This window comes from Gavia stellata, chromosome 23 (assembly GCF_030936135.1).
Source record: "Gavia stellata isolate bGavSte3 chromosome 23, bGavSte3.hap2, whole genome shotgun sequence".
NCBI classification, from domain to species: domain Eukaryota; kingdom Metazoa; phylum Chordata; class Aves; order Gaviiformes; family Gaviidae; genus Gavia; species Gavia stellata.
In genome coordinates, this window is record NC_082616.1 from 310,423 (window position 1) to 330,806 (window position 20,384).

General features: G+C 50.8%; 1 protein-coding gene across 4 annotated transcripts in view; it reads left to right on the forward strand.

Annotated features, from left to right (window-relative positions):
- The first annotated feature begins 10,066 nt into the window (after nt 1-10,066).
- MAP4K3 (mitogen-activated protein kinase kinase kinase kinase 3) overlaps nt 10,067-20,384 on the forward strand; it is a 90,146-nt gene continuing 79,828 nt past the window's right edge. For all 4 annotated transcript variants that reach the window (XM_059828415.1, XM_059828416.1, XM_059828417.1 and 1 more), the window contains exons 1-2: nt 10,067-10,175; nt 20,283-20,340. In XM_059828415.1, coding sequence (XP_059684398.1) covers nt 10,068-10,175; nt 20,283-20,340 — 166 coding nt within the window. In that variant the 5' untranslated portion in view covers nt 10,067. The remainder of the gene's footprint in view (nt 10,176-20,282; nt 20,341-20,384) is intronic.

Consider the following 20,384-nt stretch of genomic DNA (forward strand, 5'->3'; position numbering starts at 1 on the left):
TGCAAAAGGTATTTGAGGGGGGAGGATAGTCTAATTCAAGGCTTTCCCATGGCTGCTGAGCTGACAGGGAAGTATTTTTATAGAGAATGACTGCAAATTGCTTTCAGATGCTATTTTGGACAAGCGTTTGCAACTTGGCAAGCGTGGATGGACTTGTGCATTGTGTTCCTCTGCTATGATTAGTACGGAGATACGATTAGTCGTGTGTCTGGGATTTGGCTTGGGGTTTTTTTGCTTTCGTTTGGGTTTTTTTTCTTGATTCTGACAAGGTGCTGGGTAAGGGAAGAGACTTTAATCTTAAGGCTAATTGTTTTTCAAGAGACTAAAACTTAGTGTAGTTGAGAACTGCTTGTGGAGCCCCTCCAACTTTTATACAATGCTGAGGTGTCTTTTCAATACAGTTGTTTTGCCTGTGGGAAGGGGCCTCTGGTGGCCTCCAGCTCCCCGTTGGAGCAGACCTATTGCCAACGCTACGTCACCTCAGCTGAGGCTTTGTCTAAGCAAGTCTTAAACCTCCGAGGATGGAGAGCCCTGCTTCTCTGGGTGCGTGTCCCAGGGGACACCCCGCTCCTTAGGGGAGAAGCTTTCCTTATGTGTGAGCCTCCCAAACTGCAATCTGTGGCTGTTGTCCCTTGCTGCATTGTCTGATGCTGCAGGATTTTGGCTCTCTCATGTCTGTAACTGCTTTTCAAGCAGTCACAGGCTCCTGGTGATGCCCCCTCTGCCTCCTTTTCACCAGACTACCCAAGCCCAGCTCCCTCCCCTCACAGGCACTGTGCTCCAGGCCCCCAACCATTTTTGTAGGTGCTGCTGGCCCCTCTCCTGTTTCCCCACATCACTCCTGAAGTAGAGGACCTAACACTGGACACGAATCCTGGTGAAGCCTCACCAGCCCTGAACAGAGCAGGTAAAAATCGCTCTTCTGGCTCTGCTAGCCATGTGGCTCCTAGTGTAGCCAGTTTGTCTTACCTGCAATGGGAACGTGCTTTTGGCTAATGGTCAGCTCTAACCCCAAGCCCTTCTCAGTAGGGCTGCCACCCTGCTTGAATCTCCCCGCCTGGCCGAATGCACGGGGCTCTGTCACCCCCCCACAGATCTCTGTTCATCTCCTTGAACACCACAAGGTGCTACTTGTCAAGTTGACTGAGACCCCTCTGGGCAGAAGTTCTGACATTCATTATGGTAGCCACCCCCCCCCATTAGTGTCATCCATGGCTATTTGTGCTCTTCACCCAAGGTGGAACCAAGTTAAACCTTCTTGGTGTTCTATTAGATCTATAAACCATCTGGAGAGAGTATTTCTGCCTTGATCTGTGTATGACAAGACAACCACATAAACAGGTATGAGCTGCCTCCAACAGGACCTAACTGTTTGCTGAGAAACACCGCTCTGTGGTCAGCGGTGACACGAAGCACAGAAATACCGGGAAGGCTGGCCCCAAAACTGTGCTTAGTGCTGATGCTGGTTTCTCCTGCCATTGCTTCCTGGCATCTTGATTGCTCCCAGATCAATTAATTGGCCTGTTGGGTTTTAGTCTACTTTGTATGATTGTGTTTCTTAGCCTAATTTGGCACTGACTTTTTCTGCTGTCATTTAATTGATGGTTATTGCATTAAGGCAATAGTTCTCTGTTCCACCACCCTTACCTCTCGCCTCCCCTGCCTTCCTCTCCCACCCCTTTGCCCTTCAACCAACCTTTCTCTCACATCTCCCTTCTTCTCTTCCCAGCCCTGTGCTCACAATACTCTGCATCTGATCCTTTTCCCCCCACCATTCCCTTTTGTGTTCATCTTGTACCATCCACCCCTACTGCAGAACTGGCTACTCTGATTGCTCTCCTCCATCAGCAACGTCTGCTCCGTTTCCGACAGCCCGTGCCCTCTGCAAGGCAGCCTGGGGGACCTGCCAGGGGCCTGGCCAACTCTTTCCCTGTGCCTAGCAGGTGTGTAACGCTGCTCTGGCAATGAACGTGTGGATGCCGTGCATCAAGGGCAACACTGGCTTTTAGGTGATGGTAGAGGATTTGGACGAGTTTGGATGAGTTGTGACAGATGCATCAACATAGCACTGAAGTCTTAATTGTGGGGACCAGCTCGGTCAGTCTGAGTGCTGTCTGACAGATCAGCATGGCGCTCTCATCTGTTAACTCGCACGTCCCTGCCGTTAAGCATTGGAAAATGTGAAGCCGCTCCCCTTGTAGCATCTCCCCATCCCTCTGTTGCCATGGGTGGCTTCTTGGCCCAAGCAGGAGAGGTCCTCTGGGGCTCTGACTCCAGCATGCTGCACTGCCCTGTAGGAGTGCTTGGTGCAAGCACTGGCCAGGCTACGACGTTCCTGGTTTATGAACTTTCTCTGCCTTGCAGGAGACACCGTTTCCAAGCTGTGAAATTGCAGTTGACACAAATGCTTTTGACAAAGGCAGGTATTTTACTACAGATGCTGTAGCTTGACAAATGCCTCATAACCAAGAGACCATCCAGGAATGGACGGGAGTAATTTAATCCTTCTCACAGTGCAGCGTGGGTGCTCAGAATGGAAATCTTGGTTATTTACAAATTACGTGGGAACTTCATGCACAAAGGATACACAGAGACAGAGGTACACACTGACTTAAAAGAAAAAGGTCTCTTGGGGCATTTTGGGAGGAGAGGGGCACCAAAGCCTTCCTTTAGGGTCAAGTATGGAAGGTGCTGAATTAAAACATTACAGATGATGCCCTGGGGCAGCGGCTGTAATTCTGACTAGGTTTCATTTGGCAACAGTGACTTTTTCTTAATTTCTTTATATACAGATCACTGAAAATTAGAAATAGCCCTAAATTCTTAAGCAACTTTGCTCCCCCTTTTACCTTCCAGTGCAAATACCTTCCTCTGCATGGACTTTGAAGATTTTGAAGAATCGCACTTTTGTGCTTGGAACCCTCAGTTTAGTTTTCCCTTCACTTCTGCTTCTTCAAGTCAGTCCTGAAAAATACTGTTCAGCTGTCAGTGAAGGGTGTTGGTGGCAGGGTGGGTAGTCAGAGGAGTCTCTGGTGGGCTGTATCCATGTTATTCATCATCAGGAAGATTATAGATGGATAGGGTAAGGTGGTTTAGGTCATATGAATCGCTGGCTGCATAAGTGCACGGAGATATAGCGCAAAATATTCCCGTCAATGAAATATTCGCGTTGTTATTTTGAGATGTGGCATAGCGTGAATAACAAAATAAATGTTAGGCCTTACTAATCAAAAAACTTGCAGCCAGCTTTGTTGGTATAAGTTATCTTGGGTAGCACACAGGTGATAATTACCGGCATTCAAAAAGTTTTTGGGTATTACCCAGTTCTGCAAGGGTAAGCCCCAGCTCTGTGGTTGTGAATTGCATCAGCAAACTTCTTGGTTGCTACTTTTAAGAATAAGAGAGTCTCCTCTGTGACTTTCATTACGCCTGCTCTTCAAACAGAGCAAGGTAGCCAAAGCCTCCACCTGTGATCAGATCTGACCCACGGGACGCAATCACGTTGCGCAAGCTGGTGTTGTGATGCTGAATCCCCTCTGCGGGAGCGGAGTTTGCTGCATGCCTCAGAGCAGCCAGGGGAAACGGTTCTGCATGTGCTGCATGTCATCTGATCTGGAGGTAATTGAGCAGGTAATCTACCTCTACGGGTGGTCCTCCACATACCTCCGCAGAGGAACAGTTCAGGCTAAATCGCTCCCCAGCTCTCTGCTGACACCCTTCTTCCAGCGTAGGGTTTCTGGTTTTCATTAGGCTACGTTTTTCATTAAGCAGCTAAATTAGCCATGCACAATGAGCCTTTCCTCAGGCCTCTGCTTTCCAAATGTATTAAAAAAAATATTGCTGTGCGTTACAGTGGATCAAATCAAAGTATTTCCTCTAGCACAAGAGAAGGTATAGTGCTTAGCCTTGTGAGTTCAGATGCTTCAAACTCAGGCTGGCTTTGTGTTTGTGGATTTTACCTTTCCTGCCCCTCTAAACAACCTCTAATTTTATGACTAAGGTTTCTTTTTTTTTTTTTTAAAGTAATCAGTTTTAAAGTAATCAGTACTTCAGTGTTAAAAGAAATATTTAGTCCACCATCAAGGACTGCAAACTGCAGCAAGGAACCGTTCTTAAAACCCCTTGTGTGTGATGTTCACGCTTTCCTGGACAGACCGGAGCAGCCTGCGAGTAAAAAGGAGGGTGAAAATTGCTGACGGCTGGGCCCCGGTGGGATCCTGCCTCCTCAGCCCCCTCCTCTGCAAACTGGGGTCTCACTGCCGCGTTTTTCACGTCAAAGGGAGAGCACCAGCCGCGGGCCTCACCGGGGAGGAGTGGACCGTGCTGAAGGCTTACGGAGCAGATGGTATTCATCCGGGTGGATCATCTTCGTCAGGTTGAAGGGGATGTTGTGCAAGCGTACTGGCTGGGAAAAGCGGTACTTGATAGCAGCGCATCTCTGAGCGATCCCGGCCGGAGAGGAAGGCAAGGCGTGCCCATACCAGGTCACCAAAACCAGCGCCGGTCCCCCCTCCCAGTGCTGGGAATTACCCCCCTGTCCCACAGCTGGTCCTTGTCACCTGCCCTCCGCTTCCCCATCCTTTTACCATCTGCTCAGCTCCTGCCCACCCTTTCTCCTCTGAGTAATCAGCTCCATCCAGCTTCTCCCAGTACCAGCACCCATGTCCTGCGTCCTCCGGAGACCACCGATGGCCAGCGGCACTCGTAAAACATTATCTATTACACAGGAGCCCGACTTCTTCCCTCCCTTTTGCCCCTTCCAAAAGGATACTGCTTCTCTCTGAAAGACACGCGTTGAGTATTTCCACACAGAGGTGTAGAAACATGGGGAAATGCTTACTACTGGGCTGCCGAGCAAAGGCAATCGGTGTTTTTCCTCTCAGGCTGTACTTGTGCCTCTCCTGGCAAAGACGAAACCTTCCCAGAAAAGGCCTGCGCTGCAGCAGGAGAAACAATGCTCTGACTAACGCAGAATTGCGGGCAGGAACCCTGCCTGCTGGGAACCGGCTATTGCTAACTTCTCCCAAGCAGCCTGCGTGAGCCACTGGCAGCGCTGGCCGAGCCACGATACTTGCAGGGGAGAAGGAAGGAGGGGGGAGACGGGCTGGACCTCACACAGGCTTTATTTTTTTGCAAGAAGGGAATAGAAGAAGAAAAAAAGAGGAAAAAGCAGTGCACGGGTCTGGCTGGATTCCAGTTGCCACACACCGCACCACCGATGGGTATTCCCTAGGGGCACCGTCTGGCGAATGCCACGGAGACGTGCCCTACCTCACCCCTGCAGCCATCGCTGCCCTGGGGCACCGCTTCCCTAAAAAAAAAAAAAACAGGGCATTTTTGCCTTTTGCGTTCTTCGCAGAGCAAATGCCAGCACGAGCTGTCAGTGGCACCTTGATGCTTTGCGTGACAGCACGGAGGTGGCTGCTTTAAAAGGCGGTCTCAGGCCAGCTTACGGATAAACTAGGCACAGGTTGCGAAGGGTGTCATCCTACATGGGTGCCCCTCCTTGAGCCAGGGTGCTGGGTGCTTGGGAGGGTGGAGCTGGGCTTGCTCAGCTCAGCAGGGACCGACCAGTAAAAGGCATCCCAGAACAGACGGGAGTTGATGTGGGATGCCGTAAGGAAGTGGTACCCAAGAGATGCTGGCTGCGGTCAGGAGGGGCCGGGGGACAGACAGCTGCTCTGGGGAGGCATTAAGGAGGAAAAAGAGGAAGAGAGCATGGAAGAAAACAGGTCTTCAGACTGTCAACATCATGTTGGAAAGATTTATTTTCTTTTTTTCTGTGAAGCACAACATAAAAGCCTCATGTTTGAGGAGAAGGGAAAAATGTCCAGGTTGCACCGCTGTTTTTTTACATTCTTAGAGTCATCCCTAAAAGTTTGAGGCTTAGCTCTTCTCCCTGGACATCAGGAGTGACTGCAGCAGGAGTATACCAGTATGGGACTTGTGTACATAAGCCTCCCACCTCCGGAGCCAAGTGAGCCCTCTAAACTTTCCTTCATACGCTTTCTTTGGGGCACAGCTTGCGACCGCAACCAACCTGCCCTGGGCCTGACAGAAACCACAGCTCTTCCTCTGACCAAGGCAGCCTTCAGCATTCCGGAAAACGCCTGCCTGCCCCCACGACTGATCCCGCTGGGCTCAAGCAGGTGCCCCTGTAAGGACACCCTCCCTCTGGCAGCGGCTCCAGTCCCATAAGCGAAAGGGATGTGCTGGCCCCAAGCCACACCTTCCCACCGCAGCACCGGCAGATGCAGCGTCTCGCCCTTTTGTCCGGCACGGAAAGGTGGCAGAGGGATGGGAAGAGGTCTCGAACTGCGGCAAATGGCGCTAGCGTCACCCGGCTGGACCCAGCTGGAGCCTGCCGGACACGGGACCGGCGCTCCTGCTTCAAGCAGTGGCCGGGATTTAGGGCTGTAGAGCACAAAGTGGCATTTTGGATCTAAGCAGCAGCAGGATGGATGGGTTGTGAGCGTAGCTGGAAATAACAAGGCATCCAGACTCCGCAAAGTATTTTCTGTGGCTGTGGGGTGCCACTGACTACAGCTGGGGCTCGTCATCCCCGGGGGCAGAGCAGTCAAATGTCACAGCGAATCCCCCACCATCACCAGAAGAACTCTTAAAGCGAGAGCATTGGCCAGACTGTCACAAAAATGTTTTAACACCTAAATGCAGTTTTATTGAACTCGTTTGACCTTTCTGAGCAGTGCTGAAGAGAAGCCTGGCCTGTCTCCCTGCAGCGTACGGCTCAACTGTCCTACCGTAGCCACGTCTAAGGAATAGGAGGAAAAAGAGAAAGCGGGAGAAGTCGCCCCAAAGCTTGGGGAAGCAAATGATGCCCGATACCCATTTGATCCGACCTGTTTCTGAAGGCAGCGGAGGGCACATCTCCTGGCTCCATCTGTTTCTCTTACTAAGAAGAAGGGACCCAAACACTCCGGGAGAAACCCGTGGGTGTTTTTACAAGAACAGAGGAAGCACAGGCAGCTGCCGTGGATAGAAAGCGGGATTTAAGGGGGAAAATAACCTGCTTGCTTCATTCATAACCATTTCTGCGCAAGCAGAACTTGGCAAGGACGTAACATGGGAACAACTATAATCCATTTCCCCTCTAATGAGATAAAAATGAGGACTGAGAGGCAAGAGCAGGCGGGTGATGAGGTTATCGGTGCTCCCCAGCAGGATGTCCGCTAGCCTTTCCGGACAGAGCTCAAACTCCCTGGCATTTCCTTCCGTAACTCATTCAGAGCTGCTGCTACTCCTGAACTTGTCACAGAGCCCAGTTCCCTTGGATCAGCTTTTGGAGCATCTGTGGCAGCCCCATCCAGCTAATCTACGCCTGCCGCCTGTCCCGGCTCTTCCGCAGCAGAATGCTGCACAGCGCGCCCCAAAAACCTCAGTCACGCGCCGGGAAAAATCGCAGCGGCCCAAATCCGGTTCTGTCAGGTTTGAGACCGTTTTACTTGTGAGAGCAAAAAGTCATAAAAATGAAGCCCAGGACAGGGATGCCCAGCCCAGGGCGGCTGGAGGGACAAAAGCACTGACGGGGCTATGCAATTTCGCAGCCATCGCTGCTCCAACTGCCAGAGCTTGACCCCCTCTGCTCCTTCTCTGCTCCGATGATCACACATTGAGGTGGGGCTGTGCCCAGCTCCCTGTCCCCACGCACCTTCTCAGCAGAGACGAGGGTCCCCCACGCCAACATCCTTGGCAAGGCAAGCAGGGGCAGTGAGCAGATCTTGGTGCCGGTCGCCCCTCGTCCCACTCTTTATTTTACCCGTCAGTCACTGGCGGCAGGAGCGTGGTGGGAAAATCCGTGGCAGGTTCACCGGCGCAGAGCCCAAGAGGTGCCCCAGGACCCACACGCCGCAGAGCCCAAGAGGTGTCCCGGGACCCGCACGCCGCAGAGCCCAAGAGGTGCCCCAGGACCCGCACGCCGCAGAGCCCAAGAGGTGCCCCAAGACCCACGTGCCACAGAGCCCAAGAGGTGCCCCAGGATCCGTATGCCGCAGAGCCCAAGAGGTGCCCCGGGACCCGCATGCCCCGGGACCCGCACGCCGCAGAGCCCAAGAGGTGCCCCAAGACCCACGTGCCGCAGAGCCCAAGAGGTGTCCCGGGACCCGCACGCTGCAGAGCCCAAGAGGTGCCCCAGGACCCACATGCCGCAGAGCCCAAGAGGTGCCCCGGGACCCACACGCCGCAGAGCCCAAGAGGTGTCCCGGGACCCGCACGCCGCAGAGCCCAAGAGGTGCCCCAAGACCCACGTGCCGCAGACCCCAAGAGGTGCCCCGGGACCCACACGCCGCAGAGCCCAAGAGGTGTCCCGGGACCCGCACGCCGCAGAGCCCAAGAGGTGCCCCAAGACCCACGTGCCGCAGAGCCCAAGAGGTGCCCTGGGACCCGCACGCCGCAGAGCCCAAGAGGTGCCCCAAGACCCACGTGCCGCAGAGCCCAAGAGGTGTCCCGGGACCCGTATGCCGCAGAGCCCAAGAGGTGCCCCAGGATCCGTATGCCACAGAGCCCAAGAGGTGCCCCAAGACCCACGTGCCGCAGAGCCCAAGAGGTGTCCCGGGACCCGTATGCCGCAGAGCCCAAGAGGTGCCCCAGGATCCATATGCCACAGAGCCCAAGAGGTGCCCCGGGACCCGTATGCCGCAGAGCCCAAGAGGTGCCCCGGGACCTGCACGCCGCAGAGCCCAAGAGGTGCCCCAAGACCCACGTGCCGCAGAGCCCAAGAGGTGCCCCGGGACCTGCACGCCGCAGAGCCCAAGAGGTGCCCCAAGACCCACGTGCCGCAGAGCCCAAGAGGTGTCCCGGGACCCGCATGCCGCAGAGCCCAAGAGGTGCCCCGGGACCCACACGCCGCAGAGCCGCGCTCCAGGGGTTGCACATCTGGGGAGAAGGGCCCCCACAGCCATCGGGCGCTTGTTCGCCACGCAAAGCGGGTGGGGGGCATGGCCGGGGATGGGGGTGAGCCCCCACGTGCCTCCTCCACGCTGGAAAATCCGTCTGGGAGCGGGACTGGGAGTACTGGTGGAGGAGGAGAGGGGGTGCGAGCTTCACCCCGCGGGGGCACACACGGTGCTCCGGGGGTCACGGAGCGAGGGCCGGCGGAGAAGGGGAGGTGTTGCCCGGCCGGGGCGTGTCGGAGGGGTGCGCGGAGATGCCGTGCGGGTGTGGGGCTGGCGGGTACAGATGCGGGGCCGTCGTGACGCGTGGAGGGAGGGGGGAAGGAGCGATGCCCCCCCAGGAGCTCCCGCGGGAGCTGGCACCGGAGGCTGCGGGCAACTGGGCGATGCTGGGATGCCAACGGGTTCCCAGTTCCACGCACCGGGGCGGGGAACACCGCGTTCGCACGCACCGAGGTGCGGGGAAGCGCCCTGTCCCGAGCCAGAGACGGGGGATGGGCACCGGGGGGGGGGGGGTGTCCCCGGTGCACGGGGACAGCACGGGGGGTCCTTGGGCTGCGGGTGCTGCAGGGCTCCCCAGTGCGTGCACGGGGGCTGCGGAACTCGCGGGACCTCAGCTGCACGCGTGGGCTCGGGGAGGGGGGGGGGGCGGCCGCCGGGGGACCGGGAGCGGTCGGTGTCGTGGCAGCGTCGGGCGCCGAGCACCGCCGCCGGCAGCCCCCCCCACACGCCGGCTCCGCGCGGCGGAGGCGGAGGGAGGGGAGCGGGGCCGGGCGCGGGGACCCCGGGGCGGAGCAACGTGCGGCGGGGCGGGGGAACGGGGCGGGGGAACGGGGCGGGGGAACGGGGCGCGGCCCACCCCCCTCACCCCGCCGGGCCTCGCGCAGGGCGGGGCGGGGCGGTGCAGAGCAGCGCGGCGGGCGCATGCGCAGGAAGGGTCGCCCGGCCCGCCGCCGGCCCGCGCAGGCGCAAGTGTGGCCGCGGGGGAGCGGGGCGGGCGGCGCCCCCTTGCGCCTGCGCGGTGGCGCGGCGCCATGTTGCCGGGGCGGGCAGGGGGGAGGCGGTGAGCGCTGCGGTGTCGCGTTTTCTCCCCCTCTCTTCGCCCTCCCCCTCCGCCGGCCCGGGGGGCCGCGGCTGAGCGGGGCCTCCCCCGGCACCATGAGCGGTGGCGGCGGGCGGGTGTGTGACCTGTCCCGGCGCAACCCCCAGGAGGACTTCGAGCTCATCCAGCGCATCGGCAGCGGTACCTACGGCGACGTCTACAAGGTGGGCGCAGCACCGGGGGGGGGGGTGTCGTCTCCCCCCGCCTCCCACGGTGGTAGGTTCCGTTGCCAAGCAACCGGCTCGGCCCCCCTTCCGAAATCTGAGGGGGGCTTCCGTTGCCAAGCGACGCCCCCCCCCCCCCCCAGCCCTGAGGGGGCTCCCGCCGTTGCGGGCAGCGAGGTCGTCCCTCGTCCCCCGTCCCCCTCGAGCGGGGTCTGCCCCGTCGCACCGGCCCCAGTCCTGGTGGGGGTGGCTGGGCGCCCGGCCCGCCTGCCCCGGTTCCCCTCCGGAGCGGCCCTGCCGCCGGCCTGGCCCCGTCCCCGGCTTGGCCGGCCTGTGCGAGGGAACGACCCCCGGGGGCCACCTCGGCGCTTGGGTGCAGCCGGGCCCCGCTGCCGGTGCGGGACCACGGCGCTCTCCCGGCTTCCTGTGGCCGCGGAGCCGCCCCGGGAGCCGGTTCTGGCGTCTGTTTCACGGGCAGAGCCGGGGGCCGGCTGCCCTCCAGGCCGAGCCGGGGGCTGGGGGGGGGGGGGGGTGCGGGAAGCGCTCGCTGGTTTCCAGCGCAAATGTCACTTGAAATCGTGTTGCCTGAAGGCGAGCAGGGCTCTTCATCCCGGCTGCTGCTCTTCTCGCTGTCTTGGGTGGAAACACCGGTGGTTTGTGCTTGTGTCTCTGTAAAACGTCAGGCTGAGCGGTCGGAGGGCAAACTGGGGAGTCAGGAAAGGTGTCGGTAGGATCAGTCTTTCACGATCCTGTCCTAACTTCAGAAACGTAGGAAAAGCCCAGCTAAAATAACAGCAGCCGAACAGAAGTTTGGCTTTTGGGGCTTTAGAGCGTATTTTGATATTTTTCTCTACTCTTAGCCTATATTGTTGTTCGTGTATCCAGCTGAACTCTTGCCTGAGGGGATGCAGCAGCCTGTCCCCCAGGTAGGATGACACTGGTTGTTACCTGCGGAGCAGAGGGGAGAACTGAAGTTTGTCCTGAGCAGCCTGTTGGAAGCATCACTTTAACCATCTGCTTTCTGAGTGTCTTCTGGTCTGTTTTTGTCATCACAGCGTGGGCGTGTGTGTGTTTAAGAAAACTTGTATTGGTAGGCAGGACTGCAGGGAAAGATTTAGAACCGTTCCACAATTTGAGGTGCGCAGAACTGGCGGTGGTGCTGCCTTTGACTCTGAGTGAATGTACCTAGGATGAAGTCTTGTTTGGGTTGGGGCGATTTTGGTTTAATCTCAGCTTGCTTAAATGTTATGAAAGTTTCAAGACCTAAAGCCTCTTGTTACTGTGCTCTTAGTGTGCTAACTCCCTGCTTTATTGATTGAAAGGGTTTTTTGTGTTGTTCTCCCCACCTTGCCAGCTTTCTTTGAGTATTTGTGTACTATGCTGATGTTTTAATTATCCGAATCTACTTGCTTTATGCTCTGGCTTTTTGTTTTTCTGCAAACTGTTATCTTGATGTGCTTGGCTCTATTTCTGTTGCAGTTTTTAACTGGCATAGTGACTCTGTGATATCTTATCAATCAGATTTTTTCAGTGCTCTGTATATGATTTTGATGGATGTGAATTAGGCCAAGTCATCCGTGTTTACGGTCTAATTTTAAGGATGTTACCTGCAACCACAGAGGGAATATTTACATTTGCAATACTACTATGCATCTGAAACCTGTGAAGTTTCTTTAGATTCGTCAAGGTTTTCCTGATGATTGTCATACTTACATTGCAGTAGCCTTCAGTTCGGTGTTCTGTGACTGGCCAGTGTTTGGCACTGCTTGTGACTTTTTTTGTTTGAGGCACAGAAGTTCTCTCCTCCTTCAGAGTGGATTTTTTTATGTTTACAAATCTGCCTGTGACAGCTGAGATAGAAGGTGATATATCAGGACCAGGATACACTAGGCTGGTGTTATAATTATTTATTTCTTCTAGGTGAGAGGTAAGTGCTTTCTGATTAGGTTGTGGACAGTGGGGAAAATGAGACGTGCTTTTCTTCTGGATGGATTATTGCCTGTTTCATTTTGAGGCAAGGTCTTGCCCAAGGCACCTTCAAAGTGGAGCATGAAAATAGCCCAAAAATAATGATGAAAGCTGGTTACTTCTAATGTGAGAAAGAGGAAGTAATATAGTCCTGTGTCATCCACACGTGAGCTTACTAGGGCTTTATCTTAAAATTGTGAGGGGTTTCATAAAGCCTCTTTCATTTGCTTCATCCTGTCGTCTGTAGGTGAACTTTGTGGTTGATGAAATAATTGTGTGAAGTTGAGATTAGCCGTGTGACGACGGTGCTCGTCAGTGGTGGGATTTCAGCAGAGTGGATCCAAGCACTGGATGTACTCAGGCAGCTTCAAACTATTCTTTGTAAATTGTGTGTTTCCCCCCTTAGCAGGGAGAGCCATGTAGGGAGGTGTTTCTGCTGTTAGTAGGTAGGGATTATTGCCTTAATAAGATGACAATCATGTTATGTTGGCATTCTTGCTAAATGCTGACCTTTCTGTAACCTCATTTCCTGGCAAAGTGTTCAGGAGCCGAAGGCAGAGCAGACTGGCATCTACTTCCTTGCTCGGTTTTAGTTGAACTGAGCTACAACAGGGCATGGCTTGAATGTTTGATTTGTTTTAAAAAAAATAATATATATTAAAAAAAAAAAAAGGCGGAGTCTCTACTCTGAAGATTTTTGAATTTGAAGTAAGAGCCCGTGGTGTGGACTGAACTACGGAGACTTGAAGGGAATGCGAATATGGGTCAGATTGAGACGATCCTGCTGCTGTGAGTCCTGCTGTTTAGCTGGTACCTGGGAAGGCGCTAGTGCACCACACGTACGCATTTTTGGCTTAAACCAGTATTTTTATCATTATCTGCCCTCCCACCCAAGTTCAGCTTCCAAAGAGGCCTTGGAGAAGACGATGATGAATTCATGACAAGAAAGGTAACGGGTAACTTGTCTATGCCATTAGCTCTCCATCAGATATGCACCATCAACAATAATGTGTCTCTTCTAACCAACACCAGTGGAAGTTTGTTGTAGGAGGTGAGGCTTCATCTGAGTTCCTTGTTTTTTAATGTATCCTGGGGACATAAACACTGGACATAACACTGTTCTCGGTGAGGGTCTGAAGGAGAGGTGGTGTTGGGGTTTTTAAAACTTTTTTTCAGTGAAGTTACATTGCCACGATAGATGGATAGCTGAAACATTAATATTCCAAAGTTCTCATTAGAAGTTTAAATAAAACATAGGACTCAAAATCTGTTCCCTTGTCCAGAGATGTCTCCTCTCAAGACTGCTAAAGTTAATGGTGAAATGGAGTTGCTACTTGGTAAGATGATTGATGTATCTGTAACAAAACACAGACAGACAATCTGCTGATAGTGGTTTTTTGGAGTTGAGTATTCTTGAGTGTTGGGTGTCACATTTCCATTTGCACAGTTTTGTTTTCTGTGTCTCAGTAAACTTACTTGTCAAGTAATTTAGCTTCATCTAAAGTCCAGTTTAGAGACTGATTGCAAAATTGCTTTTCTGATTGCAGTTATGTGTCAGGAAAGTTCTTGAATTTCACCTTCTGTTTCTGTCAAATATTCTCATCCAAAATGACACCCGCTAGAAAGGGTGAGAACTAGTTCTGCTGTTGTACGAGTAATTTCTGTCTTTTGTGTTTCTGTATTTCACTGCTGCAGAGAATTTAATTGTGTAGGGTGGTCAGCAAAGTGTAAAAGAGGAGTTTCTTTTCTTTGACTGTGAAGAAGAGACACTGTCCTGGCCTGCCCAGTTTCAGGAAATAGTCCTAGAGTTAAATGAGGTGGGTGCTTAATTTTGTTTGCTCTGTGTTTACTCCCTCTCTCATTTAGAAAGACTTTTCTGTCTCTTGGTATGAAATTGCCATTCTAATCGTCCCTAGTCCCAGGCCCTCTATAATTTATGCCATTCTTTTAGGGTTTGGGTTACAAGTGCTACATGTGATATTCTGACAGATTATTACTAATATCTGTTAATAATCATTAATAACAGTATTATTATTAATTAGAACACTGTAATTTCCCTGTTTGCCCCCATCATAATACCGTTGGTTTTGGTAGTAACTGCACATACATTTCAAGTATATTCGGAGGCAATTGTAGGTCCATTTCTTTTGCTCATATGATTAGTTTATATCACAGCCTACCTTGGGGGGGGGAAAAAATCATTGCTTTGGTTTAACAAAGGTTGAACCTCATTTGCCATCTCACAGGTCATTCATCTAGCGTGAGTGGACCCTTCCAAAGACTTTCAGCATCTTCCTAAAAGAAAGGCCCTTCTTTTACTTTCCTCTTTACTGAAATTTAAATAGTTGTGGTAATTAGTGAGATTATCATTCCTGCAAAGGTATCTGTTATACCACGCCTGCCTTATTTCAGTTCTTTCTGTCATTTATGGCTTCAGCCAGTTAACAGATGAAGACACAGAACTCCGCAGGGTGCGCGCTTTGCTTGAGGTCTCATTTTCATAAAGAAAACCCCTGATTTTCTGCTCCCCAGCCCTTTGGCATGGGTGTTGGTTTTGGTGAGGGAAGTCATGGATCTACCAGCTCAGCTGCCTCACGCTGAAACTCTCTGATTCTGTGGGTGTCTCCGGGGAACACCTGGTGACTGTTCCTCCTTTCTGCTGTCAACTGTGTTTCGGAGTGTCTGGTTTCTGATAGCGCTCCTGTGTGTTGCTGGAAGAGAATGTGTCCAGAGCAGATGAACCTGAGGAGTCTCCTATTTTGCAGGGTCCTAAGCGCGAATCTCTTCTCTCCACGTGCGTGCCCTTGCTCCTTTTTCCTGGGGTGATCCCAGGCATCAATTCTTCTACAGCTTTGCTGCTTCTGAAATACTGAAACTGTGCCTTTTAGTTGTGTGCTTTTTGGTAGGCACTTCAGTCTTCCTTCTTCTTGATAGACCTTACAGCTGTTGAAGCTCCTTTTGACTTTGCTAGGAATAAATGTCTGTGTTTTGAAGGTGCGCTCTTTCAGCTTTAGTTGTCTTTTAAAACTTGTCAGGCAGACAGAGAGGGGTGGATGTTTTGCCATGCTGTTTTTACTGAGCTGAGTTAAGTACTACCGGGTTTAATTTCTGTGACTGTGGTTTTCTTAACCAATAATCCATGCCTTGCCTAGGGATTTTTGTTTGCCTTCATTTCAGATCTTTTTGTTTAACATCACCTTTATCAAAGCATTGCTTTCTAAACTTGTAGCTCTATCGCGTTTTGGTATCACGCCTCCTACCAGAATGTGGAACCTAATTATTTTTAGCATAATTCTTAGCAGTTCAATTGCTGTTAATTACAGCTGTGACTTTGTAGGAAGGGCTGAACTGATGTAACAGCTCACTGTTGCCTGAGAGGGGCGATTCCCTCCCCTGCTTCTGGCTGTCTTGCCCACTTGCCTCGCGTTAGCTCCGGCGCTCAGCATGATGCCTGGGCTGGCGTGGTTAGCTAACCTGGCAGAAAACTAACCAAGAAAGGGGTTTATGCTGGCTTGGAGAACTGAATCAGCTCCTGGGGGAGTCGTGTGGCTTTGAGAGAGGCTGAAGGGGAGGACTGTAGGGCTGGAAGCAAGGGGGTTGGGGGCCGTTTGGGTTGGGAAGCGTTTTCCTGAAGAGCGGAGCAAATCCGGGTCAGGAAGCCTGTCTGTGCCCTGGAACCACTTATCCCGTGAAGCAGCAACTTGTTTAGAAATCACTTGTCTGCATTTTGTTCAACTCTTCACATAGGAAGTAGTCAAAATCAGAAGCGCTCTGTTGTTACTGTCTTAGACTTTGCTTTTTGGCCTAGCTCTTGTTGCAGCATTATATGCTTTATATTACCAGCTTCCATGTGAAGGACAAATATAAACTTGGCAAGAGATTTACCTCCTTGGACCTTGGATTTTACGTCTGTACTGGTTCAGCTGCACAGACCTCTCCTTCTCATGAGTCTGCTGTTGTGGCATATATTAGGGGCAGTGCTAAATACTAGCCTTCCTCCTCCTTTTCTTCTTTTGCCTCCTCTTCTTTTCAGACACACACCATGCCCATCTCTTGCTCGGCTGGTGTTTCCCAGTAGAGCCCATCGAGTACTGCCCTTCTCCATTGCTCTTTCCTTCTCTATTTCAGAGTAATGAGGTCCTTCCAGTTGTGAGGCATTTTGGTTAATGAATTTTTGTATAATGCAATAACAACAAAACCTGGATTTTTCTAGCTTTTACTTCTAGTGGGTGGCAGTTTTTTATATAATGTTTTGATCTGATATCCTACTATTGTCACAGAGACGCCAGTAATTATTTTCTGTTTAATTAGGTAGTGCTTCTCCAGCTTGACTTAGCGGTTGGTGGATTCTTTTAAACTCTTCCCCAGATATGGCAATCTAGATCTCTGGAAGAGTATCGTTCTTTTAGCTGCTGGTGGAATGAGGCGCTCTCTATGGTTTTCCAGAGCAGACGTTGTATAAATGCTGTACACGTTTAGTAGAGTGACTGTGTGTAGATGCGGGCATTGTAGGGCAATCTTCGCCTCTGGAAGACCTGTGAAATGCATTCCCATTGATATGGTTCACTTGTATAAATGGGTGGGTGAATTGTACAAGGGTTTTGATTTCTAGATAGATCACGTGTCAGTGATGATGGCAAAGCAGGGGCTACATCTTGTGAAACCTGCGTGTGAAGGAATTAGTTGCAGGCTCCTGCTCATGGAAACAGGGATGGGAGGAAAAACTCTTGGCTTTTGCTGTTACCTCATCATCAGAAAGGCTGGGACTTAAGCACTTAAGGTGCAAGTGAAAGAAGAAATGAACTTGTGTTTTCTTACATGAGCCTCTTTGAAATTTTTGGTTGCATTTGCCGACTCAAATACTTATTTGAAATTTTTCTTCAGCCACCTACTACTTATTTATGCTCTAAACTCAAACCCCATAAGTAATTGGCAACTTTAGTGTGACTATGCTAAATGGAAGCATAAGGCAGTGTCCTCAACATACTGAGGTGTTGTGTGGTACATAGGCACGCACCCTCAAAGTGAGAGTCGGAGCCAGCTCCAACCCTTGTTGAAAACGCATACGGTACTTCAGTCTTTCTCAATCTCTCATTCATGTGAGCTCCGGCAAGGAATTGTTTCATAACTGATGATTTCAAATTATGAGATCTAGTAAAACCTGCCAGGGGTACCTAATCCTTATGCTTTGCAAGGAACCCTTGTGTCACTACAATCAGAATAATCTCTTTTTTTATATCCTCACGTTAACAAAGGCAACTTTTTACTTGTGACAACACCTTCAATGCTAATAATCCAAACAGAATAGGAGGCAAAGTCATAACTTACTCAGATTGTCAACTTCAAGTCATGTTGTCTTAAGTAACAGTTCATGCCCTTAAGCAATTGGTAGCCTGCTGTTCCTGAAGGCATTGGTGACCTGCATTAAATCAGAGTTTGTTCCTCCGTTCTGGCTTTTATGAGCCCCGGCTGATACTGGTCCAGAGAATGGCCAGCTGGCCAAGGAGTACCGCTACTGCTGGTGTTGAAGAAAGGAAGCAATGCCTAAGCTGAAGGTGAAAAGACACAATTTTTGTTCTTTCCTGCCCATGATTTTGAAGGCTTCTTTTGAGAACATGACGTTGAAGAAGAAATCCCTTTGTGATGGGAGGGGGCTGAATCAGCTGCGAGGCATGGAGAAAGCAGGTTTGCCATGGCTGCCTGCTGCTCGGACTCTCTTCCTTTGGCTGGGATTTTGCATGTCCTGCTCCAGATACACCTATAGATACACCTATAGATTTGTCTGTCTAATATTGATAGTTTTTTGGCATCTCGACCATATAGGACTTTGTGACCAGTATCCTCATGTTTTAATCAGATTTGTTCTGAAATTGTCCCTCGCTCCTCCCTTGGCTTCAGTTGCCGAAGCACTCTGCAGAGCACAGTGACCTATGGAGCCATAGTCAGAGAAACAAATTCCTGACAGCTGGACATGATGTTGTTAAATAGAAATAAAATAATAATAAAAAACCCCAGTACCAACATTTTTTGCTAGACTAGCAATGTCCCTGAAGCCTGTGAAATTTTTCCAGTTTGGCTTGCACATCCCAGCTGCGTGCAGGATGCATAACTTCATGATCTCCTCACTTGTATCCACTACAGTTGTGTCTCGTTGATTATCTTGCTAGTACAAGTTGCCCCAAATCAGGTCTTTAAGCAGTGCGAAGACTCCCTGATGGGCTCAGGTCTTCGATAAAGCTTCAGTAATTTTTCTTGTTAATCTTAGAGGTTAAAAAATGCTGACCTTTGATTTATGAATATCTTGCCTCTGTGTTTGTTTCTTGCTATGAAAAGAATGTGTTGGGAAGAGAAATAAGGAATAAAAATCCTAGCTCCTGCTTCAATGGTGCCACTTTCTCATGTGTTGCCTTCATTCTCTGGTACAGATAAAAGGAACCCCTATTTTTGCTTTCTTAATGTCTTTGCATCTTTGTTGCACCATACAGTGATGAGTGGAGATCCTGCTGCCATCGGTAGGGTGAGCAAATAGTGACTTACAGGGAAGTCTGCCAGAGAAAATTTGTTTTTTAACTGTTCTTTCCACAGTCTATCAAGTTTGGACTACTCCTTGACTTCCCCCAGGATTCCCACTGGTCTCAGGATCTATCCATAAGCACCTGCCTGGAAATTATTTGCCAATGCCAGTACTCCCAGCATTTGCAGAAGAGTATTGCCGCACCAAGGAGCAGTGGGAGGTTTGAGATCGGCTGTGCTGGGAACGAGCTGGGTAGATCTGTAGACACAGGAGTACACACTGCATTTAGTTCCAGACTTTATTGCTGGCTCTTTTTCATAGTTTTAGGGGCTTTTTTTCCCTCCACTTGTGATTCCCCAACCAGCTCTCAAGCTGCCATGTTGAGAATCAATACCTTACAGTATTTGGTGAGTCTGAGAGGCTGTAGCTGAGCATCCTTCAGGAGCTGCTGCTTTGGTGCTGGGGGCAGCTTTGCTGCCCTCTCCCCATAGCTGGGTGCAGGGGCACGGAAGAATCCTGAAAGGACGGGGCAAATGGCTCCCCAGTTTTCAGTTAGTAGTCAAATGCAACAGTTCTAGAAGAAAAATCATTATTATAATAATTTATGTTGCTTCTTAATGGCTTTTAAAAAAATTTACCTTCCTTGGTTACTCAGTAGGACATAGGTTTTAGCATGACAGAGCCCCGTACAGAAAGCAATTAAGCTGCTGAGTAATTGCTGCTGAAGTTGGCCACAGAACTGCTGTGTATACGGGGGGAATGCCTTCGAACTCCTTCGTTGCCGGCCTGTTTTCTTCGCACCCTTGCAGCAAGGGGAGGGTGCTGTCGCTGGCGGAGAGTAAGGACCAAGGGGCACATAGTGAAATGAGCATGAAGCATCGCACTGGAGTATCGGAAGCAGTCACGTACACTGCAGGGTGCAGCCCTTGATGCTCCCTGGGCCCTGCTCCTCTGCTGTGAGATCCGTGTACGCTATAACTGCTTTGCAGTCAGCATCTCAGTGGTCGGTTTGTTTATGGATTTAATACGGAAGTACAGCATGGTTGAGGACCTGCGTAATTTAGGACTGTTGTGTGGCAGCGCAGGGTTTCCTGATCATACTTAAAGCTTCAGATCTCGGCACAAATTAGCTGCTTAGTAGGGTTTTTTTGAGATAGCTTGCTTTGTTGTTAGAAAATAAATCCAGGGTGAGAAGTTTTGTTGGAAGAATGCTTCCTAGAAACATATACTGGAGAAAAGCATGCTAGCTACAGAATTCTTGCTGTTTGGTTCACTGTCATTAAGCACAGGCATGGATTATTTTAAAGAAGTGTTTTGGATATAACAGAACTCAATAATGGTGCTTATCTAATGAAAATACATGCTGTAAGCCTGATAAAAGGTAAATGCATAGTGTATTTGGGGAAAAAAAAATCTAACCTTGCATGAAACATAAATGTACGAGATGTTTTAATTTATTGGCTCCTCCTGTTTTCCGTAAAAAACCAACGCAACAAGTGGTTCCACTGTTTTAGACCCTGTGTATCTCAGTTGCTGTTTGACTCTGTGTTGTCAGAAAATGTCGAGTTGAGAATGCAGAGCTGGTTGCTGTGTTCTGCTCTCTAAATATTCTTTTTTTCTTTTAGGCTCGAAATGTCAACACGGGTGAGCTAGCAGCGATTAAAGTAATAAAACTAGAACCAGGTAAGTGTTTCTTAACTGAAATAGGCCACGGAAACTAAATATTT